Consider the following 27,500-nt stretch of genomic DNA (forward strand, 5'->3'; position numbering starts at 1 on the left):
GCTGATGTTTAGAGCGGAATTGGTCGGTTATCTTTATTTTCTTTGATTTATCTATCTTGTCACTATTTTTATATCAACTTTTTTTGTTTGGTAATTCTTTTCTATATTAATATCTTATACCAGCAATCAATAGTTTTTTTTTAATTTGACAAATAAATTAAAAAGGCGACGGTGATGTTAAAAAGAAGACGGCTATATTTAATATGAATCAGAAAGCCAATGACTTGAACAATGCAAAGGGGTCCAAAGACCACAGCAACGCTTAACGTGGAGACAAAACGACTGTTGGGCCATGTTTCATTTTTCTTTTGGACAGAGACAACGCTGTTATTGGCGAAATACTAGCTTTACTCTCGAGTATGGTGAGAAAATGAGACCAAAGAACCAATACCAAGGACTCAACTTTGTGCTGTCCATAGCGGAATTCAACTCAGGACCTGTAGGTCACCATATCACAACAGACAACGAACTGAATGCTCTGAGAACGCTGTCACTGGAGTTTTTCTTTAAAAAGGAGACACCCCCCCCCCCATTCCGTAATTTGGAACTAATTAAATCAGTTTTATCATTATTCATTCGTGAACGTAATTAAAGATGCACTGAATCTAATGAATATCTAAATCGAATGAATCGAAATATGTTCATATGCAACCTTTCCAGATGTCCAATTATCTAGTAGATATTTTACGTGATCCTTGCACCCAATTTTTGTTTATTGACTAAACTAAACTAAAATGCGAATAAAAATCTAACTCTTAAGAATAAAAATAAAAATGAGACAAAATAAAAACAAACAAACAACAAAAAACAAATAAAAATAAAACGTCTTCCTCCTCACCATGCCATAATAAAGAACTAGCTCCGGTTGGCCGCAAAGAGCAAAGCTGATTGGTTTATAGGAAAACGAAGTTTGCTAGCCAGTGCAGGGCGTGACAGCGAATAGGATGGAGTACTTCAATAAGAGACGCTCGGCAAAAACCATTGAGGCAAAGTCCTTCACTCACGACCGAAAACAGCCCTTTCTTTTCCCATTTTACATTCACATTCAGTTCTTCTTTATTCCTTTTATCCTGCATTTACTTATTCGTCTTCCACAATTTCCTCTATTTTGTCTACGTCCCCTTCCGATTTCCTTTGCAAAACAACTGTCTTCTCTTTTCATCTCCCCCTAGCCTATCGGGTTTATTATACGGGCCCGATGAATACTTTTATTAAGACGAATTGGTGATTTAAAAAAATCTCCAACATGTCCCGACTTTGGAATTTAAATCTTAACATGATGGTAATGTAAACCATTTTTCTAGAATCTAAATTGAGATCAATAATCTATAATATAGTATGCATGCGTATATACAGTTTATAGTATTGGACGAAGGCCTTGGATAACATGTATTCAACGAGGTTGTCACTTTGAAAAGTGAAAAGACAAATATCGTATGTGATCACCTCTTGCTATGACAGTTTGGCATCGACGATGCATGGTATGGACTAAACGTTTGCTTAAGGACTACCACTGATGAATGTTATTCCATTCTAAAACAATAACATTTTCCAGGTTATGCAGCGGTATTTTAGCTGTTGATTAGGACAAGTAATGAACGTGTCGTCCAGAGCATTGCACAATATTATGCTCTAAGGGTTTGAGCAAGCAAAATATTGAAATCATGTTTGCTCCTGAAGGATTTAGCGAGCAATAATTGCTCGATATCCCTCTCCTTACCACCTGCATCAAAATCGTCACAGTTGTTACGACACAATATTTTTTCTTATTCGGATTTATTTTGTACATCACAAACTTTGAAGAATGATCTTTGTTTGATTAATAACAACATAATGTTGTTTTATAGAGCTTTTTTGAGTTTAAAGAATCAATTTTTCTGCTGGGTAAACCTGCCATTTTTGGAAATTACTGAAAAAGATGGGTAAGAAGAGTTCACTGTCTCGCAAAACCAAAAAGAAAAAATCTATCTTCAATCCTAGCACAGGTTTGAATAATCTTTTAAACGCTATTTGTTTTGTAAGATAACCGTTCACTAGTACTCGTACTATCTCCCGTTTAGATGATTCCTGTCCTTAATGCCAAGCTGTAACCTCCAGCATTTTTCGCTTTTATGATGCAGGCTGGTCCTCCGGTTGACGTTTTTTGTTGTCACTCAATTCTTCCTAATATAAACCGAAACAACCTCCGCTAAGCTTTTTTTTAACTATTAAGGACGCTGAGTTAAGTCTATTTTGACGCTGTCGAGTTTTGCGCGTACTTGCATTTACTTCTGTATCTTTAAGATAGCGTAACACTTTATTTTTTTTAAAGGCACTCACATGTAAATTTACGTGACAGGAGTATAATATGCTAAAACATTATTTATTATCAAACCCCAAAAACCCTTTTGCAATGTTAGTGAGTGCCATTGTTACTTTGTTTCCTTTCATGGATTCATGGATGACATTTTTTTCAGACTTTTCAAACGTTGAATCTATAGCGCAAGCACAATGCCTTATCTACTCGGCCACCTTGCCCCCCCCCCCCCCCCTTTCTCTCAACTTTCCCCAATCCTTAGTTACAAAAAAATACGTCTATTCTAGTTCCTTTAATTTATATGTATATTTAGCCAGACAAAGCGATTGGGAATTCGATACGCGGAGTAGGACATTTCAAGGAAATCAGAGAAGGTGAATCGTGAATCATGAATAACAAGGCGGAGATTGGCTTTATTATTAACGATTGTGTAGTAGTATTAGTTTTATTGAGGAGCAATGAGGATCTCAGAACAGGAGGAAAAGCGTTATGGTGATGGGAAAGCACGTTTGTCAATAACCCAATCTGCTTGCTATTGAAGAGGAAAAATAAACCTAATCGTTTCGGAGTATTTCATTTATTTTTGTTGATGAAACATCGAAGGAAAACTAACTGGGTGGATCACAAACAAAGACAAGAGGAGTGCTCTCCCCTCCTCATCTCATTTCCTCTCTACTCTTCTGTCTCCCTCTCTCTCTCTCTCTCTCTCTCTCTCTCTCTCTCTCTCTCTCTCTCTCTCTCTCTCTCTCTCTATCTATCTATCTATCTATGTATCTATCTATCTATCTATCTATTTATCTATCTCCAGACGGGAATCTGCCCAAATTCGTATTCATGTCCATTTCCATATTGACATATCGATACCTCAGTTGATAGAGCATCTGCTCCGGTGTGTCTTTTTTACGAAACCCGCCGAAACCCGCCGAAACCCGCCGAAACCCGACGAATCCCGACAAAGTTATGGGAAGTAGGTGGCTGTGGGGAGTGAACCTAGGACTCAGGGAAGTGTACACCATTGGGTAGTGAACCTGGGAGTGGGTTTCGGCGGGTTTCGTAAAAAAGAACCAGTGCTTTTTTACGAAACCCGCCGAAACCCGCCGAAACCCGGCGAAACCCGACAATATCCAGCAAAGTTATGGGAAGTAGACAACTGTGGGGAGTGAACCCGATACTCAGGGAAGTGTACACCAGTCGGGAGTGAACCTGAGACTAAGGTTATCGGCCGGTTTCGGCGGGTTTCGTAAAAAAGAATTAGTGCTTTATTACGAAACCCGCCGAAACCCGCCGAAACCCGACAATATCCGGCAAAGTTATGGGAGTTTGGCAACAGTGGGGGGTGATCCTGGGAGTCAGGGAATTGCACACCAGTGGGGAGTTAACCTGGGACTGTGTAAAAAGGATATCAGTGGGAAATAAACCTGGGACTAAAGGGAGATGGATACCATTGAAAGTTGAAGCCGGATATGGGAGTTGAGTACCAGAGGAGAATGAACCTGACACTATAGAAGGTGGGCGCCAGTGGGGAGTGAACCTGGAACTCGGGGAATTTCACACCAGTGGGGAGTTAACCTGGGACTCTGTAAACAGGATATCAGTGGGAAATAAACCTGGGACTAAAGGGAGATGGATACCATTGAAAGTTGAAGCCGGATATGAGAGTTTGGTACCAGAGGAGAATGAACCTGACACTATAGGAGGTGGGCGCCAGTGAGGAGTGAACCTGGGACTATGTAAACAGGATATCATTGGGAAATAAACCTGGGACTAAAGGGAGATGGATACCATTGAAAGTTGAAGCCGGATATGAGAGTTTGGTACCAGAGGAGAATGAACCTGACACTATAGGAGGTGGGCGCCAGTGAGGAGTGAACCTGGGACTATGTAAACACGATATTAGTGGGAAATAAACCTGGGACTAAAGGGAGGTGGATACCATTGGGAGTTGAAGCCGGATTTGGGAGTTGGGTACCAGAGGAGAGAGAAACCTGACACTATAGGAGGTGGGCGCCAGTGGGGAGTGAACCTGGGACTATGTAAAAAGGATATCAGTGGGAAATAAACCTGGGACTAAAGGGAGATGAATACCATTGAAAGTTGAAGCCGGATATGGGAGTTGAGTACCAGAGGAGAATGAACCTGACACTTTAGGAGGTGGGCGCCAGTGGGGAGTGAACCTGGGACAATGTAAAAAGGATAGCAGTAGGAAATAAACCTGGGACGAAAGGGAGATGGATACCGTTGAAAGTTGAAGCCGGATATGAGAGTTTGGTACCACTGGAGAATGAACCTGACACTATAGGAGGTGGGCGCCATTTGGGAGTGAACCTGGGACTCTGTAAACAGGATATCAGTGGGAAATAAACCTGGGACTAAAGGGAGATGGATACCATTGAAAGTTGAAGCCGGATATGAGAGTTTGGTACCAGAGGAGAATGAACCTGACACTAGAGGAGGTGGGCGCCAGTGGGGAGTGAACCTGGGACTATGTAAACAGGATATCAGTGGGAAATAAACCTGGGACTAAAGGGAGGTGGATACCATTGGGAGTTGAAGCCGGATTTGGGAGTTGGGTACCAGAGGAGAGAGAAACCTGACACTATAGGAGGTGGGCGCCAGTGGGGAGTGAACCTAGGACTCTGTAAACAGGATATCAGTAGGAAATAAACCTGGGACTAAAGGGAAATGGATACCATTGGGAGTTGAAGCCGGATATGAGAGTTTGGTACCAGAGAAGAATGAACCTGAGTGGGCGCCAGTGGGGAGTGAACCTGGGACAATGTAAAAAGTCCCAGGTTCACTCCTCACTGGCGCCCACATCCTATAGTGTCAGGTTCATTCTCCTCTGGTACCAAACTCTCATATCCGGCTTCAACTTTCAATGGTATCCATCTCCCTTTAGTCCCAGGTTTATTTCCCAATGATATCCTGTTTACATAGTCCCAGGTTCACTCCCCACTGGCGCCCACCTCCTATAGTGTCAGGTTCATTCTCCTCTGGTACCAAACTCTCATATCCGGCTTCAACTTTCAATGGTATTCATCTCCCTTTAGTCCCAGGTTTATTTTCCACTGATATCCTGTTTACATAGTCCCAGGTTCACTCCCCACTGGCGGCCACCTCCTATAGTGTCAGGTTTCTCTCTCCTCTGGTACCCAACTCTCAAATCCGGCTTCAACTCCCAATGATTATGGTATCCACCTCCCTTTAGTCCCAGGTTTATTTCCCACTGATATCGTGTTTACATAGTCCCAGGTTCACTCCTCACTGGCGCCCACCTCCTATAGTGTCAGGTTCATTCTCCTCTGGTACCAAACTCTCATATCCGGCTTCAACTTTCAATGGTATCCATCTCCCTTTAGTCCCAGGTTTATTTCCCACTGATATCCTGTTTACATAGTCCCAGGTTCACTCCCCACTGGCGCCCACCTCCTATAGTGTCAGGTTCATTCTCCTCTGGTACCAAACTCTCATATCCGGCTTCAATTTCAATGGTATTCATCTCCCTTTAGTCCCAGGTTTATTTCCGATATCCTTTTTACATAGTCCCAGGTTCACTCCCCACTGGCGCCCACCTCCTATAGTGTCAGGTTTTTCTCTCCTCTGGTACCCAACTCCCAAATCCGGCTTCAACTCCCAATGGTATCCCCCTCCCTTTAGTCCCAGGTGTATTTCCCACTGATATCCTGTTTACATAGTCCCAGGTTCACTCCTCACTGGCGCCCACCTCCTATAGTGTCAGGTTCATTCTCCTCTGGTACCAAACTCTCATATCCGGCTTCAACTTTCGATAGTATCCATCTCCCTTTAGTCCCAGGTTTATTTCCCACTGATATCCTTTTTACAGAGTCCCAGGTTAACTCCCCACTGGTGTGAAATTCCCCGAGTCCCAGGTTCACTCCCCACTGGCGCCCACCTTCTATAGTGTCAGGTTCATTCTCCTCTGGTACTCAACTCCCATATCCGGCTTCAACTTTCAATGGTATCCATCTCCCTTTAGTCCCAGGTTTATTTCCCACTGATATCCTTTTTACACAGTCCCAGGTTAACTCCCCACTGGTATGCAATTCCCTGACTCCCAGGATCACCCCCCACTGTTGCCAAACTCCCATAACTTTGCCGGATATTGTCGGGTTTCGGCGGTTTCGTAATAAAGCACTAATTCTTTTTTACGAAACCCGCCGAAACCGGCCGATAACCTTAGTCTCAGGTTCACTCCCGACTGGTGTACACTTCCCTGAGTATCGGGTTCACTCCCCACAGTTGTCTACTTCCCATAACTTTGCTGGATATTGTCGGGTTTCGCCGGGTTTCGGCGGGTTTCGTAAAAAAGCACTGGTTCTTTTTTACGAAACCCGCCGAAACCCAGTCCCAGGTTCACTCCCCAATGGTGTACACTTCCCTGAGTTCTAGGTTCACTCCCCACAGCCACCTACTTCCCATAACTTTGTCGGGATTCGTCGGGTTTCGGCGGGTTTCGCAGGGTTTCGGCGGGTTTCGTAAAAAAGACACACCCCATCTGCTCCACACACAAAGTGACCGGAATCGATCTCTGATTCAGTCGAGATTTTATTTCTTGACAACCCTGTCCGCCCACCTAGAAGTAATTGAGTAACTGGGGTTTGTTAGATCTAGACAATCACCCTATCACAAGGGTAGCAAGCAATTGCCATTGTTCTTTGAACGCTATCGCAATCGGAATAGACCGGCTCTGGGGGCCTTATAAGGACCATTTGCATAGTATGCGTTTCGATTCTCCAACAAATGAGCTAGCAGGACCCCCCTCTAAACTCAGCTTGTAATTGAGACAAATCATTATAGGTGAGAACAGAACAGTTCTGAGTGTTATCAATCCCCGTTGACTGATAATCAGAATCGGTGTTGACCCAGTGTGGGTGCCGATGTGTGATCAGCAGGCACACGACACGAGTCCTCCATTTAGATGTCAAACAAATCATTGGCAATTTGTCTCAGGCAGTGCAAAACAAGAGATCTAGAATACTGACGTATACAGTGACAATACGTCATTTCTCTATTTTGGACGGAAAAAACGTTTAATTCATATTGAGACTATGCGCTTAGCTAAAATACTCACAACATCCGCCAGCCGGACATCACGTCCCAATACACAATACATATGCGTAACCTTGAATATTTATAATCTGGATGATATAATTTAGTGAGAACTAATCATTAAAATGGATGTCTAAAAACAAATAACAAAGCTGAGTGACGTCAATTTCGTTCCTTCTATAATAGGATTCCACAGTCTGACGTCAAGTCCGCCTAGCAACGAATCGGCTGGCTCTAAACAAAAAAAATCCGTGCTTGGTCCAGGCAAGGAATAATTGGAAAATCGCTCAAAAAAACAATTTTTATCTTAAATATGGTCCAGTATTTTGTACCAGATTGTCTACACCAGTCAGAGAGTCACTCCTGCAAGTTTTACAGATTTCCAAATGGACAGGCAGACAAAAAATTGAAGAAAAAGTGGACCACTTTAGTCAGGTAAGCACGCACGCCTCGTCGAACATTTGATAGAGTTCGTAGTCCAGATCTAGGTCAAGTTCTAGCTTACATAGACCTATATTTTATGATTAAAGTGTACAATTGCACGAAATTATAAATAAAAATACATTCCAAACTAGGTTTTTATTGAAGTTGAAGCAAAAATGATATCTCAATCGTTTTGATGTTAAGGCTGATAAACTGAATGAGAGTTAAGTTCTACTGATAAGTGATAATTTTTTTAAAAGGAGAACAAGAAGAAAGAGAATAAAATATTTGTTAAAATCTTACTTTAAACTCGATACCTTTATGGCAAAATGAAAATAAATAAATAAAATAACGCAACCTCTCCCCCCCCCCTCCCCTCACGCAGATCTCTCTCTCTCTCTCTCTCTCTCTCTCTCTCTCTCCTCTCTCTCTCTCTCCTCTCTCTCCTCATCACACACACACACACAAACACACATACTTTCCTCTTTTTTTTGGAAAGTTTCTCTGATTCTCTGCCATGCCTCCCCTCCCCGACAGCCGAGGTGGCAACTCTGTGTGAACAAAGCAAGATGGCGGCAGGGACCTCTCTCCTTTACCTGTGCCCGATTGTTGACACTCCAAAGTTTCCATCACCGCACTGTCCAGTACAGTACTGACTGAAATAAAGAGAAAACGCAAGTCTTGCCACACTCAACCCCAAGATCAACTTTAACTGTAAATTTAAGAATTCTTATTTTTATATATACCTAGTCAAAATCATCAAAAGAAGTAATGAGGAAGTGCGACATTTTGCTGAATGTGCGATTTCATAAAAGACAGGCGAGAGACCCACCAGTAACCTAGTCTCTTGCACACCTTTGATTTATCATGCATTGAGCTGGTGTCAAACAAGATAGTCTAAAACAAAGTACTTATCAAATTAAATAATATACCCAATATGCCCAACAGAATTATTGTTTTTTTTTAATCTTTTCATTTCAGGTGAAAGGACAAAAGATCCAACATCATCATCAAGAGTGTGTTCTTGTCACTTCAGAGATGGTGACAAAGCCAACCTCCCTGAATTGTTTGACAGAAATAAAAATAAATTGTTTCCATCAGAGCCAGAAAGAAAGAAAAGAAAAGTGACACAAGGAATTCCCACCCCATCTCAATTGGCACCAACATCAAGAAGTCCACCACCACCACCACCACCACTACCACCACCACCACCACCACCACCACAACCACCATCATCATCATCATCATCACCATCATCATCATCATCATCAGCTCAACTCTCTTCATCATCATCACAAAGTCCCACCTTTAAAAAAACCAGATTCCTCATCATCATTATTTTCCTCCTCATCATCATCCTCATTATCTTCTCCCTCATCATCATCTCAACTCTCGTCACCATCATCACAGGATTCCATCTTTAAAAAAAAAACAGATTGTAGAACAAGTGAGGATATTTTAAATAGAACAACAAATTTAATTCAAGAACAAAAAATTACAGACAAAAATAAGGAAATAGCTAGCTTTAAAAAACCCAACTAAGTTAGATTCAACGCACTTACACTGTTTCAAGCCTTACAGAAAAAGTTCTTCGAATGGAGACAGGTGTACATTCTTTTAAAATATTTAATATTATTGTTCAATATGTTGAGTGCTTTAGAGGTAACATTATTTATTATAGTAGATGGGAAGTTCAGGAAGAGACAGTTGCATTAAAAGACCAAATTTTCATTATTACACTTATGAAACTTAGACAGAACTACGCTAACCTTCATATTTCACAATTGTTTAGCGTTAGTGAAAGTACTATAACAAATATTATACAAACTTTATTCATGTTTTACATAAGCCATACGCTTCTCTTTGAAAATGTTATGAAGGTTACATGCCCTTCTAGACATAAAAATAAACTATCAGCTCCATCATCATTTTTAAGATTTCCAAATTGCAGAATGATCATTGATTGTACAGATGACCAAATTGCTATTCCTAAAGAAATGGATAAACAACGGTTAACTTATTCTTCTTATAGGTCCATGAATTCTGTTAAAGCTCTTGTTGGTCTAAGTCCAAATGGTGTGATAAATTTTATTTCTAAACATGATCCAGGGTCTGTCTCGGATAAGGTCATTGTACAAAATTGTGGATTACTAAAACTTTTAATTTTAAGCCCTGGAGAATTAATTTTAGCAGATAAAGGTAATAAAGGTAAAACCCCATCCTGATTCAAGATATTTTACCTCAAGGAGTAACTGTAAATATCCCTCCCTTTTTACATAATAAATTTACTGAAAATGAGATTTTATTAACAAAAGAAATTGCTTCATGTAGAATTCATGTTGAGAGGGCTAATGAAAAACTGAAAAATGTTAACATCCTCTCATATATTCCAACCATGTTAAGAGAAACATCTGATATTATTTTTCAATTTGTTGCAGCACTTGTCAATCCCCAGTCTCCTCTTTTTAAGGAGATTGCATTTTGTTAGCTTTGCCATTTATTTTGTACAACACACATATTTTGTTCATCATCATCAAATCACCATTCAAAATAATGGTTTTGTAGGTCCATACATGATTTTACATGATAAACATGACAAATTATGGCATTGTTGTATCAATGTATGTTCAATGTCATTAACATTGTTAAATAAAACCACACAAATTAGTTTTGGACTGAATCAACCCAAGGCATCATCAAGATAGATCTGTGGAAGTAAAAGAATAAAAGATTCAAATTTAGAGCTGCGACCATGCTCAATAGGCAAAAAACAAACAAACTAATAAAACGTCTGTTGTGGTCTTGTGGTATGACACTCGCTTTCAGATCAGAAGGTCCTGGGTTTGGGCCTCGCTCGGCACATAGTTGAGTCCTTGGAGAAGGCTCTTTACTCACAATCTCTCACCGTACTCAGGTGTCAAATGAGTACCTGGCGTTGTCTCTGTCCGAAAAAATTGTAATATCGCCCAACAGGCATCATGTCCCGTCTTACATGTTAAATGTTGCTGTTGGCCAGGGACCCCTTGTAAAGCACTTTGACCACATTTAGTGGATATTACGCTGTATAAAAACTCAATTAAAAAAACAAATTAAGTGATTCTTTCATTCATCTTGCTTTGTTGATAAGGGGAAACCCGAAACGTCCATTTTATCTGTTTTCGTATATTAAATTGAAGTTCACATTCAATTTCACAATGTTATTGATTTCTTCGAGTTTCAAGCAGCAACATTTACATTACACCTTAACCCAATAGGAAGTTTAGTTTACCGTGACTAACACTGGTCTAAATAAATCCTTTATTCATCCCATAGAGGAAATTTATCTCTAGGGTCTATTCCCAGGGAAGACTGGAATAACCACGGTGCAGCGCCGCAAATTGAGCTAGGGCGAGGTGACTTGCTCAAGGCCACACAGCGCAGCGGCGGGTGAACGAACTCGGTACCTTTCGGGTACGAAGCAAAAACCGTACCGCTGATCCACGCTGCCCCACATGAAGTATGATAAAATGTCTAGCGTGATTGGTGATTGTGATGCTCATATGAGTATTATAATAAAGGTTACAACACGATACTAAATAGTACGTAGTAGACTATAGTCAATAGCAACGAAAATTAGCGAAGCAAGACTAAGACCTCAAAGACTCAAAGTCCGTGGTCCATAAGATAAAAACACAATAATTCAATGACTCCCTCACTCTCTCCCTAACTAAAATCGAACGTAAACAGTTAAATCTTTCCATTGGATATACTAAATCTGCCTAAACTCAAAGTAAACTGATTATTGTCCAACAGTAGTTTTACGGAGATGTGAGATTTTGAGAGTGAGAATGAGAAGACGAAATGACTTACCTTCACAGAATACTCTTTATTCTTCATGCTGGCTTGAACTTTGCCGAACATCAAGCCATCTGAGTAAGTGAAAGTCAAAACAGGACCTGACTGATGATGATTTTCACCTCGCGAGACACTTTTATGCTCATTGGAGAAGTATTTCATAAGGGCGGTGATGGAAATAGAGTTCGTGTCAGCCATTTTTCTCGACTGTTTAGAGCCAGCCGGTTTGTTGCCATGCGTTGCTGCGCAGGATTACGTCACGACTTAGGAAGCCTAATAGAACAGTAAAGTTGCTGCCCCAAACGTAAACAATAACAAGTTGCTAGTGATTTCCGTTAGGGACCGGAATAATTTACGCACAATATAGGTCTCCCAATTTTGTAGTTTGAGTTGTAGGCATTACACTTTCAGTATTGAAAATATGTTTACATAAAATCTAACAGTTGCAGAAATAATAATATAAGACTAAATTATTCTGAAAATCAGGCTCCGAATAATTCTCGTTTTGTTCACACCAGCGCAATAATTTGCTCTGGTCTAAAAATAGATAGACTGTAATTTTTGATAAATTTTACCTTTTGTTCCATAAAATATCCATATCTAGACATTATTTGATACATGATCGAGTATTTATGAATATGTGTTTCTTTTGCCACCTAACAGCCAAATTTTAAAGGTTATTTTCTTTCTATTGTTTACATTGGAACGTGAGCTGTCAAGACAGGAACATGTGGTTTGCCATGTGCTTCTCGACCTTTGTTTACGTTTGGGGCAGCAACTTTACTGTTCTATAGTATCAATATATTAAAAGGAAGTGGTTATTCAGTATCAGATACTGAATAGTGCTTTGCCACTATTCAGTATCCATAAGGAACTCTTTTATTATAGAGAGAGTGAAAAGTGCGACAATCTCAGTTGAATGTAAATAAACTGCTGACCTACTACCAGATTGAACACGTGCAGTAACTGACAGCCCGATTCAAAGTTGTAGAAATATTTTGATCGTTATTTTTAAATTTCTGCTATTGTGCAATTAACATAGTTCAAAATATCAAAATAAGAGTGGCATTCAAATACATTTTTTAATGTCTAAATAGACATGATTAAATGTCACTAAAAGTTCAGTGACACCATGGCTTGGTGGATAAGCTGTTTGACTCTGAACTTAAGGTTCGAGAGTTCAAATCCCGGCAGGGTTAACTTTTATTTTTCCCCAATATTTTTGTTTTAATCATTTTATTTGCTTGTAATATATTTTAATGTTTATATTATACTATTATTATTATTATTATTATTATTATTATTATTATTATTATTATTATTATTATTATTATTATTATTATTATTATTATTATTATTATTATTATTATTATTATTGTAGTCCCATAGTCCCAGGTTCATTTCCACTGATATCCTCTTCTCACAGTCCCAGGTTCACTCTCAACCAGTGTGCACTTCCCTGAGTCCCGGTTCATTGCCCAATGGTGCCCACTTCCCATAACTTTTGATAATTTCGGTAGGTTTCGAAATAAAAGTACATTCTGAGCTCACTGTCCACTGGTATCAGCCTCTCGCAGTCCCAGGTTCAATCCTCATCTGTGTCCAAATCCCAGATTCACTCCCCACTGCTGCCTGCTTCCCATAACTTTGTCGGGTTTTGGCGGGTTTCGTAAAACAGTAATTCCCCCTCCCCCTTGATATTGTCTTTTTACAATATCCAGAGTCCCAGGTTCACTCCCCACAAGTGTACACTTCCCTGAATCTCAGGTTCACCCCCCACTGTTGCCTACTTCAATAACTTTGTCGGATATTGCCAGGTTTCGTCGGGTTTCGTAAAAAAAGTAATTGCTTATATATGAAACTCGCTGAAATTCGCCTAAACCCAGAGTCTCAGGTTCACTCCCTACTGGTGTACACTTCCCTGAGTTTCAGGTTCAGTCCCCATTATTTGCCTACTTTCCATAACTTTGCCCCAATTTGTTGGCATTTGGCGCATTTCGTAAACAAAAAGTAATTGCTTTTTTAAAATAACAAAATCCGCCGAAACCCAGTCCCAGGTTCACTCCCCACTGGTGTACACTTTCCCGAATCTCAGGTTCACTCCCCACTGTTGCCTACTACCCATAACTTTCTTGGATATTGCAAGGTGTCGTCGGGTTTTGTAAAAAAGTAATTGATTTTATATGAAACTAGCTGAAGCTCGCCGAAAACCATAGTCTCAGGTTCACTCCCCACTGGTGTACACTTCACTGAGTCCCAGGTTCACTCCCCACGCGTTGCCTACTTTCCACTTCTTTGCCGCATATTGTCGGGTTTCGTACAAAAGTAATTCCCCCCCCCCCCCAATTTGTGATTGCTTTTTTATAAAACCCAGAGTCCCAGGTTCACTCCCCACTGGTGTACACTTCCCTGAATCTCAGGTTCACCCTCCTCCCCCCCCCTCAGCCTCTACACACACACACACACACACGCTGCTGCCTACGTCCCATAACTTTGTCGGATATTGCCAGGTGTCGTCCGGCTTTTTATTACGAAACCCGCTGAAACCCAGTCCCAGGTTCACTCCCCACTGTTGTACACTTCTCTGAGTCCGAGATTCACTCCCACACAGCGGCGTAGCCTGGTCATTTAGGAGCATGGGGCTGGATTTGAGATTGGTTGTCGCACACACACACACACACACACACACACACACACACACACACACATATATATATATATATATATATATATATATATATATATATATATATGAGAGAGAGAGAGAGAGAGAGAGAGAGAGAGAGAGAGAGAGAGAATATGATGCACTCAATTATTTTACCAAAATTTGTAATACAAATTGTATGTTCTTTGTAACTTGTTCATCATGCCTGGCTAAGGATAAGCGATAGCCACTGTCAATCTGTGCACCTATGTGAAGAGTACCAACGGTTTTCAATCTAGTGGTGATATTTAAATGTAAGTTCTGATGGTTCAATGCTCTCTGTGTTAAATTTTTTCAAACAGGTAAATCCACTTCTTGTCCAAGACAATTCTGTATTGCTGTTATCGCCAAACAAAATACAATTAAAAGAAAATAAACTCTTATTTTCTATTCTCACCGATAGCCAAGGAAAACGACTATACCAATCTTTATCAAATTAAACGACCGATTCTGTTTCCCGTCTTTAATAGTGAGTACAAAATCGTTTGGTTGATGGGGACCAAGACTTTTAATCAAAAGTTTATTTTCCCTATTCAAAGAACTGGTATTGATAGCCAACACACTCAAGTTAAAAGGGACAATGGGGAATTCAATATCACCAGGAATGAATATCACATGCCTGACACGCCTCAAAGAGGGATGGGTAACAGGTACAACACGATTGTCATTAACGGAACAATTAGGTCATTGTGTGTGGCTGCGAGTAAGACAGCCACAATGACTCAGTCCAACGTCAAGATGCCTCTTGATGCCCAATATGTCTTTTACCTTCCATTATAGTCTGGAAAGTTCGGTTCCCTGACGCTGACCTTTGCTTATCAATTAGATCACCCCCCTGGGGCACCCTATCCTCTACCCACGCCACGCTAACATTTCATTCATACTGCAACCACCATTGAGTACAGACGATACAAGTTATTTTTCATTATATTTTATTTGTTTTCCACGTTTATTTGTGTATTGTTGTGCTGACGAAGGGTTTGTACCCGAAACGTCCATTGTCTGTTTTGTTCCCATACGAAGCCTTTCCATTTTCACTCTTTCGTTAGTATTTTACGATCACCGGCTTCAGGCAGCCCTTACCGTTTTCTACGATCCCCACAGTCTGACAGTCATGCAATGCATCGCCTGGTTGTACCGTGGGAATATGGCTGAAAGCTTTCTCAACCTTTAAAGCCACACGCTGTACTGATTGGTCAGTGGCACGAGTACAACTCGAGCTGTAGTAAATTCAAAGCGGTGTGATTGGTTCCAAGTTTTGAGGCTCTGTAAGGGTTTTTTAACACCAGGTCAACAATGAATTTCATTGTTTGTGAAACAGAAAATTAAAAGTGTTACTTTTTATTGTTAAATTCTTACATACTTTCAAGACAATGACGACCTGTGGCTTAGCCTTAATAGCCTTCAAGGCCCTACGCCACTGCTCCCACAGCTGCCCTCTTCCCATAACTTTGTCGGGTTTCGGAAAAAAACACCGTATTATAGTGCAAAACCACTATTCAGTGTCAGATACTGAATAGTGCAAAACCACTATTCAGTATCAGATACTGAATAGTACAAAACCACTATTCAGTATCAGATACTGAATAGTGCAAAACCACTATTCAGTATCAGATACTGAATAGTGCAAAACCACTATTCAGTATCAGATACTGAATAGTGCTAGCCATATTAAAACTGTGGCATTGTGGTCTTGTTGCATGAGACTCGGCCTCATCTTTGGTCCTATGTTCGAGTTCAGATGCGGGGCGGCGAAAAGTTGTCTGTCGAGAAAATTGCAATAGAGCCTTAGTAATCTCAGAAGAGACACGCTATATTTTTGAAAATAGAAGAATAAAATAAAATAAACATACACAAAAAAAAAAAAAAGAAACTTGAAAATTGAGAATATCATATTAAAGCTACATTTCTCACGAGAAATAAAATAATAAAATATTGTTATACGAAATAAGTTTTCTAGCAAAATGAACCCAAAAAATAGTAGAAATCTCAGGTTTTAGATATATTATGTTATCCAAAGTCATATGATAATAAGATACCGAGTTTTCTAGCAAAATAGATAAGGCGTTTTGTCATTTTATAACTTTATAGACATTATACTCAGAATGGTGCCGTTCTTTTCTACTTTTCATTCGTTCTTGTTTTCGTACTATAGCCTTTTTATTTTATTGGCTGAGTTTATTTGCAGAGTCAATAAATTGGTTATTATCCGTGACAGCTTCCGACAGTAAACATTTTTACATCATCATTTATATTAATTAATAAAAGAGGCTTTTTACCTCTTAAAATCTCGTATTGTGAACTTCCGTTTTTATAGAGGGACCTTATAATTGATGTATGAATGATGCAAAGGGATTCAAGGCTTCTAGAAGCCTGGGACAATAACACAATTGAGATTTGAACTCTTTGTCCAGATATATCAGGTGGTCACAAAAAATAAGACACTTTTTGTTGATCGAGAGCAACAAACTTTCTCAGTAGATTTTAATGATTTTGTTATAAATAATAAACAATCAATATGGAAGAGGGAGGGAATTTGAATTTGAGAATGCTGATTCCTTTCATCGGAAATTATATTTTCATTCCAGGCCGTTTTTTTTTATCGTCATCCTAGATTCCCAGAGGTCAACACATGACTGGGTTGATTGGATGCCCCTGCCTGCAATGGACGGGGTGCCCTGGATTGATGGATGAATCATTGCATCACACTCCTATAACAACGTTATAATAATATAATCGCTGATTCATCCCCGATTCCTATATTCGTTTCATGAAAGGAATGAATTGAACGATTGGGATCGATAAAAGGATGACCAATGAACAAACAGTGATTTAATTTCTGTCTCTGATTTTCGTTTTTACCCCAAGAGTTAGCTGAAAACATTTCAGTATATTGATTGATCTTTCCAACCGAACTTATTTTGCTATTGTGGCGTCGACGGTTCACTGGTAAGGTGTATCTTTTAGTAATGAAAGTCAGTGAGATTAATTCGGGTTTTGACTTGTAAACGAGTCTCCTATTGTAATAACGCAAGTACACAATAAATAATCAAGTGTTATATTCGAGATTTTTGGATGTAACATAGGAAGGAATAACAACACGAGTAGTTACATGAAATAGAACTAAACAAAATATAAAACATTAATATCAAGTTATGCTTATGACTCTTAAACAGTTAACTGCGCAATAAATTGGCCAGAAAACTTGTCCTTCAAATACCGATTGATTTAAATGGCCTTCATCTTGGCAAAATCTCGCAAACCTGGGACTTCGACTCCTCCCCAATGTACCATCCAAAAAGAAGTATAAACGTTTGAGTCTGCATAAGTAAATACGAATAATTGATAATAATAAATGTTGTCCAAACAACTAGGGAATTAGAGTTGCAATGCTCAGGAGAGAATTTATATCCCCGAATACACGACGTGTTTCCCTCTAATGTGATTAGAGAAGTCTAGACGTAATGCAATGTAGTTAAGAGGACTACTGGTTGGAAATAGGCTGATCCTTCATCAATCAGGTTACAAATTACAAGTTTAAAAGATCGACTTGGAGTATTGCCAAATAAGTTTGGTATAGTTTCTACTTTTCTTATAACCCAGGGGCAGACATTCTTGCTATAAATTAGATTCGTGACCAGTGTAATGTATATATATATATATATATATATATATATATATATATATATAATTATATTATATATATATATATATATATATTATATATATATATATATATATATATTATATATATATATATTTATATATATATATATTTTTTTTAAACTACGGAAAATTAAAATAAATGTTTACTTGTATCACGATTTTACGGCTTAAACGACGTGCAGCAATGTTTACAATAATACATTTGTTCGTTGACTTAAAGAGAAGATAACATTAATATCATAAACCACATTTCATTTGCGACTATCAATTCATTAAAAAATTAGTCATTGTTTACAACTATATAGCATTTGTATAAATATAAATTACAAGAGTATGGTTAGGGTGTATTCCCCAAGGACACAACGCTTGGCTTTGCTGTTAGTGCAAAAGTTAACTTTCCTCTCAAAAATTCCTTTAGAGCCATAACTCTGTACTGTCGCTTACGGATAAAAACCCGTTTACATTCTGTCCAGATCCATTATAGTGTAAATATAGGAATATATAAACCCAAATAAATCCCAAATGTCCAATTATTTTTCTCAGACCTGAGGCTCTTTGAATTAAAAATATATAACTGAATAAATAGTAAATTATCGTATATACATCAAGTCTTTAAAACTAGCAAGACCCAGTTTAAGAGGTGAGATTGGACGGACATTTAAATCGGAAGTTTAGTCTTCTTGAACTCATAATTTTGGAGATTTGAACGAGTACTGCATACCGATGCTGACCCTGGAAGCGCGAGTTGGGTACAAATTCGAAATTTCAAACGCAATAGTACAAGTATAATTTTATCATACATCTTCAATGACTTCACCCATGTTATTTCCCATCAAGGTTTGTCCTTATTTATACGATTGGATACAAAATGAACCGACAGCTAAAGAATTATCATTGTGTTAATGATATCATTGGGGGGTCACGACAGCTCAGTTGCGCCACACGCAAATGGACCGAGATCAATCCTGGATGAAGCCAAGAAGATTTTTGTTCTTATCCTCCGGCTCACCCAGCGGTGATTAGGTCGGCTGTACCTGTTAGATCTGGTGGAAAATACATTGCGAGAGACCAGCGATCTATCCAAAGGAAAGCAAACAATTGCTATTGTTCGTTTCATGCAACAGATACCGATATAAACACCGGCTCGATGGGTCTAATGGCTCGGATGGGTTACTTTAATGATATCATTTCGCGCCAAATTCTTTTTAGAGTAAAACCGAATCCTTGAGCGGATGATTATATCTTTAACTGATACGTTAATTTTCACAAAGGATCATCTGTATGACTCAGAAATGTTTTTGCTATTATACTAATAAAATCGGTTTTCCTCAATACTAAAGAGGCATAATAATTGATATCTAAAATATCTAATATGAAAACTACCCTCAATGTAGAAAAAAAGGATGTAATTCAATCCCCAGATAAGGGATTAAAATAGGAAGCCAAGGATAATATTCCCTTTAAGAGGAAAGGGGGGGGGGGGGCGTCACTATAGAGTATTTTTTTTATTTGATGAAATATCCAAAACTTCTATGCACAGTCATAATGTATATGTTTGGGAAGGACGATTGCATACAACTTGTTTCGAAAAAAGTTGCCCGTTGTTATGGAAACGACGCCATATTGGAAAATGAACAATAAACCTTTAAAGGCCTAAAGCGTTTTTTTTATTAAGATAATATTTTGGCCACAGGTAGACAAAAGGAAAACAGAGAGGCTCTAGAAGTCTGCTTTTTTGATGTCTTAATTAGAAACTTTACAAATTAAAGTCAGTTATTACTTGATTATTCCCCTTGAAAAAAGTTACATAAGTGTATATTACTCATACGATTATTTTTTCTCCAAAAGTCCGGCTTTCAGAGGACCTGATTTTTTTTGTATAATACTCATTTGGAGAAATTATGACTAAGATTGCTTGAACATTGAGGGAGGAGTTAGATGTTTAGTGACGAGAATTGTAGTTTTGAAAAAAACGCATTTAAAAAAGTCAAAGTAAACTAGTTTAGGGAAAAACTCTCCTCATGCAGACTTCTCTCTCTGGTTGGATTCTGAGCACATGACATAATTAAGAACAAAGGTTGTTGAAGAGAGAGGAGAGTTTTTACTTTTCACTGATATATTTTTGTTATAAAGACGAAATGATACTCTTTCACGAAATCAGTCATTCCTTTCCACTGAAACTAAATTGGGATGGATTTAACCATACAATGGGTCACAAAATACGTTATTTTGAGTAGAAAATACTGAAGATGAAGTTCCCATTGTTAATCTTTATGCAGACGAAATGGTCACATGACAACATCCCACCAAAATCTAATTTTAGCGAACTGGGTCTAATTTAGTCATTTTTAATGTCCCTTCCCCCCCCCCCCCCCCCCCCCTTCTTAATGTCCATCTGTTAGTAAAAACGATGATTGGTCTAAATATACGGTATTTTAGAACTTCCACAATTTTTAATTACACTTTTAAGTTGTAAGCTTATCTTACTTGTGTTATCAGTATTATCAGATCGATTTATAGATGATAATTTGTAAAGTTAAGGAAGATGTATAAAATCAAAAGCATTCTAAGCCTTGATAGAAAGCGATTTTCATAGGTCAAAGTGACTCAGTTGGTAGAGCGTTTAATAGGTATAGAAAATAAAGGAAAAAACTAACTTGAGCATCTATTCTTTAAGAGATCATCCACTTAAAAAGATTATTATGTTGAACTTGAAATATTGACGTTGGTTTGCTGGACGAAACGCAATTTTAATTTTTTAAAAGTTGCTCTCTGTTCAAAGATCATCTGTTTAAAATATTTTTACGTTTACCATGAAACACTGACATTGTTTGCTTTACGAAAGTTGGCTTCGACGTTTAAACAAAGGGAGTGAAAGTAAAGAAATTCGAAAAACAAATAGATTTCTATTTATCCTTTAAAGCCTTTCGGTAATCTGACGTAATATGAAAAACAAAAACAAAGCAAAAACAAACAAACAAAAAGACAAAAAACAAAACAAAAAAAAAAAAAAATAAAAATAAACCAAGAACAAACATCAAAAACATTTTGGCAAGAACTTGTCCATCAAATATCGATCAATTAAAATATCAATCGATTGATATAATTTATAGAAAGAATTTTCTGGACGACATTTTTTAACATCATGTGTATTTTTTCAGTATTGTTATCTTCGTAGAAAGAATGTATTCCTGACGCAATGAGTCATAAACAATAATCAGATTAAAACACATTACGTCGACATAGGGATCAAAACAACACGCCACGAGAAACAGGAAGTCGGTTCTACGTGAAATGCAGTATAGGGAAAGAGAAACTACACGTTTTGATATAAATTGCACTGCTTTCCTCACACGAAAAGCCTTGACCATCTTCCGGAAGAGGAAGCTCGTCGGCGGGATGACCAATGTTACGTAACAGAGCCGGGACACAAGATCCCATTACGGATTGTCGGGACAGTGGTTAGTGGTAAAGCAGGACTAGGATAAAGGGACCAGAAGTCTGTAAGCCGTGTTCTACAAGGCTGGTATTGATCGGGCAGTCTCATACGTAAATCACTGCCTTTTTTCTTGTTGTGGGGGTGGGAAAGATTTGGGGGATTTATGTATAAATAGGAAAACATAGACGCTCAGAAACATGAAAGAAAAATAATAAAAATATAGTATGAAAATGTAAAGAAAATATATATTAAGGATTCTTCATTTTCAAATCACCGGGCATTTTCTTGATTTTGTTTTCAAAGCCATACACATTTTTAAAAAAAATGGATTTTAAAATTCAAACTGGAAAGAAATGACAATGTGTCATTAACACTTTTTTATACGTAAAACAAGATTCACATTATAGTCTAAAGTTGTATATAAAATTTGTTGGTTAACTCTTAACAATGAAGTTATTATTATTATTATTATTATTATTATTATTATTATTATTATTATTATTATTATTATTATTATTATTATTATTATTATTATATAGTTAGTAGTAGTAGTAGTAGTAGTAGTAGTTAGTAGTAGTATGTAGTATAGTAGTAGTATAGTATTAGTAGTAGTAGTAGTAGTAGTAGTAGTAGTATAGTAGTAGTAGTAGTAGTAGTAGTAGTAGTAGTAGTAGTAGTAGTAGTAGTATAGTAGTAGTAGTAGTAGTAGTAGTAGTAGTAGTAGTAGTAGTAGTAGTATGTAGTAGTAGTAGTAGTAGTAGTAGTAGTAGTAGTAGTAGTAGTAGTAGTGTAGTAGTAGTAGTAAGTAGTAGTAGTAGTAGTAGTAGTAGTAGTAGTAGAAGTAGTAATAGTAGTAGTAATAGTAGTAGTAATAGTAGTAGTAATAGTAGTAGTAATAGTAGTAGTAATAGTAGTAGTAATAGTAGTAGTAATAGTAGTAGTAATAGTAGTAGTAATAGTAGTAGTAATAGTAGTAGTAATAGAAGTAGTAATAGTAGTAGTAATGGTATGATTTTTCATATCATTTTGAGGCTTTTGGTCACATTGTAGTTCAAATATTAGAGGCCATTCCACAAAACTTAGATACAATCGATCGCCTTTCCAAGAAAAGAGACTTTCAGAAAATCAACCACATGATCGTCTACGTGAACATATCTCAAGCGTTAAAAGGAGACTAATCAATATACAGGTAAAATGCATTTTGTATGTAATGATTTGTGACTGCAATGAAGTATCGGAGAAAAAGGAAACAAATATTATTTCTACGAGAATAAAAAATCATTCATCCTCTGATTGAATGGGAGTAATCTATATTGAGGTTTTCCTCCAACCAAGTCATCAATCACATGATTTGTTGCTGCCGAACGATTGGATATTTCTTTAAAAAAATATAAATACGCTGTTTTGTCTATAAAAGTTGTAAATATACCCATGTGTCAAGCAAGTTGAACAAAATGACCAATCGTGAAGTTGGATATTTCAAAAGCTGTGTACAGTTTTCACTATGTGGGTCACTTTGAGCTCATATTGCAACGTGACCAATGGCCTCGAGCACATGGAAAGATAATATAGATCATCCACATTGGTACTGGTGATCAATTTTCTGGTCAACATGTTTCGTACTTATTATTGTAGAGCTTCTACGCGCAGCCATCGTTAACTTATAGCCTGACACTAGAACCATCTTAGACGTATCGTTTGACGTCATTTTTTAGGTGTGTGCAGCGTCTAGTGAGTTGTCGTTAGTAGAGCTCAAGGAAACAAGTGATACCATTGGTTAAACTATTGAATACAGCTCACGATTTGTATTCTTTTGTGGCCAAAGACTTGTATTTCGACGTAATTTTTAGGTCACTGGCAGGCTATAAGTTAACTATGGCTTTGTTCTATGGCGCTCGTAAAACTTTTAAATGCCATTCTTCACCGGTAAATAGGAAACGATGGAATAATAAAACTAATAACATATATATATATATATATATATATATATATATATATATATATATATATATATATATATATGTCACGTTCTGTATGTTAAATGTTGTTGTTGGATGGGGACTCTTTGTAACACTATTTGAGCACGCTTGATCACGCTTTTAGTCTTTCCTACAGTTACAATGATACAGCCCCCCCCCCCCCCCAAAAAAAAAAAAAAAAAAAAAAAAAAAAAAAAACGACAGGAGGATGACCAGTTTAGATATAGAGCATAAGTTGAATAGAGATATGCGAATTTTGCGTCTCAGCTCTTTGTTATTGTTTTTTCGCAATTTTATGAGTAGTTCTCACTAAATTCTGTTAATCAGACTATAAACGTTCACGGTTACTAAGAAGCTCACAACATTGCCATCTGGAAGTATAGATAGTATGCAGATGACGTCACTCAGGCCTTTGTTATTGTTTTTGCCATCCGCGTTTGTGAGTTGTTCTCACTAAACTGTATTAACCAGACTATAAAAGTTCATGGTTACACAGAGTTTGTGTGTTGGTCCGTTATACTTCCGGATGGCAATGTTGTGAACTCCTTGGCCAAGCGCATTCTATCTATAACGGACCAACACACAAAACTATGTGTAACCATGAACCGTTTGTATTCTGGTGAATACAGTTTAATGAGAATTACTCATAAACGCGGATGGCAAAAAAACAAAACAAAAAACAATAACAAAATCCTGAGTGACGTCAACTTCATTCTATTTATATAACAATAATTCTTTAGACGTGATTTGCACATGAAAAAATCCATCTCACTATATCCTAATCAAAAGGCCATTGGTAGAGCCCAGGGCAAAACCAAATTGTCTTATTCTAAAACATGGATAAATGAAGGAGCACCAGATATGAGGAGCTCAAAAGAGACGAGAAGAGACTTCTTTGGCCCGCTAGTAAAGTCAAGGACACCTATTTACGCTTTTTTATAATGAATACTAAAGCTGAAGTAATATACAATAAAAAAAATAATTATAGACGAAGTTGAATTCAACCCTAAGGTTTATGAACTTAGAAAATTGAGGTAGACGCTCTCTCTCTCTCTCTCTCTCTCTCTCTCTCTCTCTCTCTCTCTCTCTCTCTCTCTCAAACACACACTCTCATGTACCTTCTTTCTTTCTTTCCCAGATTAGCCATATCCGTTTGAGAATGCTTCATGTGTTATTAATATTTACCTTACAACGCTTCCGGTAATAATTCTTAAATTACATTTGGCAAATACAGAAATAGAAAAAAATCCCCCAGAAAATGTTATATTCCCTCAGAATTGAAGCGTTGCAATATCTTGTCTGGTTAAACATATGTAACCAATTAACTGCCGTACTCTGGAAATGCACCTCGCGACGTCCCAGGTTTGAAAGTTTTTGCCAAGATGAGGGTCATTTAAATCGATTGATATTTGAAGGACGCGTTTTCTGGTAAAAGTTTTGAAATGCTTGTCTTTCGGGGAGTGCGGTAGTTAACTGGTTAAAAGTAAATTAGTCTAATTTCTATTTCGGCCAAAAGCCATCAGACTTGTAGGAATTATAAAGATAGCTTTTATAATCTAAAATCTAAAGTAGAAGATGTTGAGATTATCCGACGGATTTGATAGAAGTTCATCTTGAGCCTTGGTTTTTAAGTTCTGAATTGCAAGACACAAGAAGAAATCAATTTGCAGTAGAAAAGTAAAGAATTGTAGAGAAAGTAAAAGGAACTTACGTCATCGATGCTGCATCGTTCTTCATAAAGCCTTCTTTGTGTTCCAAGGAAACAAAGAGGAATGAGTCGAGGAACCGTTGTTGTTAAATCCAAGACCAACAAACACACGAGTTGAATCAGAGTAGCCCATTGTTGTTTTCTAAAGTTTTTGTTCGTAATGGAATCGCCACTCACATTTTAACTTATAAGATGCTGCCTGTTTTGCTGAATTTTCAATGGTTGACATTCGTCTCTCGCCTCCAAAGGATAAAGATAAAGATGACTAGAATTCAGATTTCGTAGCGTACACATTGCTTCGTCCAAAAGGCTTTTTATCAGTAGTAGTGTAATAATGTGTCATGAATTTTACAAAAGGCTTAATCGTTCCCCCGACGGAAGGCTTAAAAGAAATCGATAAAAAAGAAAAAGAAATAAAGCTAATCAAAATAAAAAAGAGAGAAAAATAAACCAACGATCTTTTTTTTTTAAAACAAAAATATTAAGATAAAGGTCAATGGGATTGAATAGAAATCGATTTTTTCAGATTTGATACTGACTTGTTACACGAGTTAATATGGATTTGGCCTATTCACGATTAGGGTTCATGTATGGAGATCATAATCAGGCAAACTCACAATATTAGCGTTATTTCTTTGTTCACATGAATTTCATCAGTAGGCATACGCGCTCACACAAGCACACACACACACACACACACACACACACACACAAACACACAACAACAAAAAAGAAACATACACACACACCAAACACAGAGGTTACATATAGGCACACACAAAATAATAAAACACACACATACACATTCGAACACAGTGGCATACATACACACATACAGTAGTAGTTGTCGTGGTTGTAGTACTAGTGAGGTAGTTAATATAATATCATAATAATAATAATAGAAATAGTAAAAGTGGCAGTATCAGCATATAATAGAAATAATATTAATAATAATAAGGATAATAATAATAATAATAATAATATAATAATAATAATAATAATAATAATAATAATAATAATAATAATAATAACAATAATAATAATAACAATAATAATAATAATGAAAATAATAATAATAATAATGATAATAATAATAATAATAATATAAATAATAATAATAATAATAATAATAATAATAAATAATAATAATAATAATAATAATAATTAATGATGATGATGATGATGATGATGATGATGATGATGATGATGATGATGATGATGATGATGATGATGATGATGATGATGATGATGATGATGATGATGATGATGATGATGATGATGATGATAATAATAATAATAATAATAATAATAATAAGAAGAAGAAGAAGAAGAAGAAGGAGGAGGAGGAGGAGGAGGAGGAGGAGGAGGAGAAGAAGCCCATTTTCTTCTAAATGATCTATAAACACAGTTTTATCTAATTTATAAACACATGAACACTATAAATGTAAGCTAACTTAGGAATTCCCTTATCCTCTCACGCAACTCACAAAATTGTCTTGACACAAAGTAGAAATGCAGTTGGAGCGACGTGTACATATATGCAGGTATGATAACCGAAAGCAATGATGGCCCTGTTTGAACTGTTTCTAATGGACAACATTTATATCTGGTTTGAGAGTAATAATTCATGACAACAATTTGGGTTATCAGACCTGCAAATAAGTTCAAGTCGGGTAGGAGATACGTCTTTAAGTTTATATCTGTTGTCTTTTCAAAACATCCAAACAGAGAGCGGGTAAAACTATAAAAATCCATTGTATTTTTTGATACAATTCTGCCGTGGTATGTCCGAAAAAATGCCGATTATCGATGTTAAGATTAAATTTTAAAATCTTCCAATTGTATGTAGTTCAGTTCATCATGGGATATATGATACTCAAGACAACTTACAACGGTGAAAATTAAACTAGATATTGAACGTAACGAACCAAAGCTAGATAAGGATAAGTATACAGAACCAAAGACAATGTTTGGCACCAAAGCTAAATAATCAAACGATCCATAGCATTAAAAGCTAAATAATAAAACATACGACACTATTTCATTTTGGCTAGAAATCTATTACATCAAACAGCGATCGAGTAAAATGACCCTTCAGTTGTCTGAAAACCTCAAGAATGAGATTCGTTGGAGTCTCAAGTTGGGTCTCAAATCAAAGACCTTTTGACAAGTTGAGGGTCATTTCAATCGATCGACAGTTGAAGGAAGGCTGAAAATTTAATGAATGTGTCAGGGGAAAAAACCGAACAGTTGGAATCACAGTAACTTATGACTCGTTAAGAAATAACGAATGCAACTGAAAATATCATCATCCTTCTGGAGTAAGAAAGTCTTTACTCTTGTTTAGGTTATACAAATGCCATTGGAATATTAGTATTATG

General features: G+C 37.3%; 2 protein-coding genes across 3 annotated transcripts in view; one reads left to right on the forward strand and one right to left on the reverse strand.

Annotated features, from left to right (window-relative positions):
• LOC144963495 (uncharacterized) overlaps window positions 1–9,001 on the forward strand; it is a 23,332-nt gene extending 14,331 nt beyond the window's left edge. Inside the window, exons 3-4 of the mRNA XM_078897573.1 lie at window positions 7,631–7,801; window positions 8,771–9,001. Coding sequence (XP_078753699.1) covers window positions 7,631–7,801; window positions 8,771–8,917 — 318 coding nt within the window. The 3' untranslated portion in view covers window positions 8,918–9,001. The remainder of the gene's footprint in view (window positions 1–7,630; window positions 7,802–8,770) is intronic.
• The window catches only part of LOC144960825 (uncharacterized), a 367,389-nt gene that overhangs the window by 122,986 nt on the left and 216,903 nt on the right, over window positions 1–27,500 (reverse strand). Inside the window, exon 1 of one of the 2 annotated variants that reach the window (XM_078894207.1) lies at window positions 25,123–25,501. The exons of the other annotated variant lie outside the window; for it this stretch is intronic. Coding sequence (XP_078750333.1) covers window positions 25,123–25,148 — 26 coding nt within the window. The 5' untranslated portion in view covers window positions 25,149–25,501. Of the gene's footprint in view, window positions 1–25,122; window positions 25,502–27,500 lie in introns of those variants that run through there. 2 annotated transcript variants of the gene reach the window in all.

Source organism: Berghia stephanieae, chromosome 1 (genome assembly GCF_034508935.2).
Source record: "Berghia stephanieae isolate SIO BIC M18660-M18661 chromosome 1, UCSD_Bste_1.3, whole genome shotgun sequence".
NCBI lineage: Eukaryota > Metazoa > Mollusca > Gastropoda > Nudibranchia > Aeolidiidae > Berghia > Berghia stephanieae.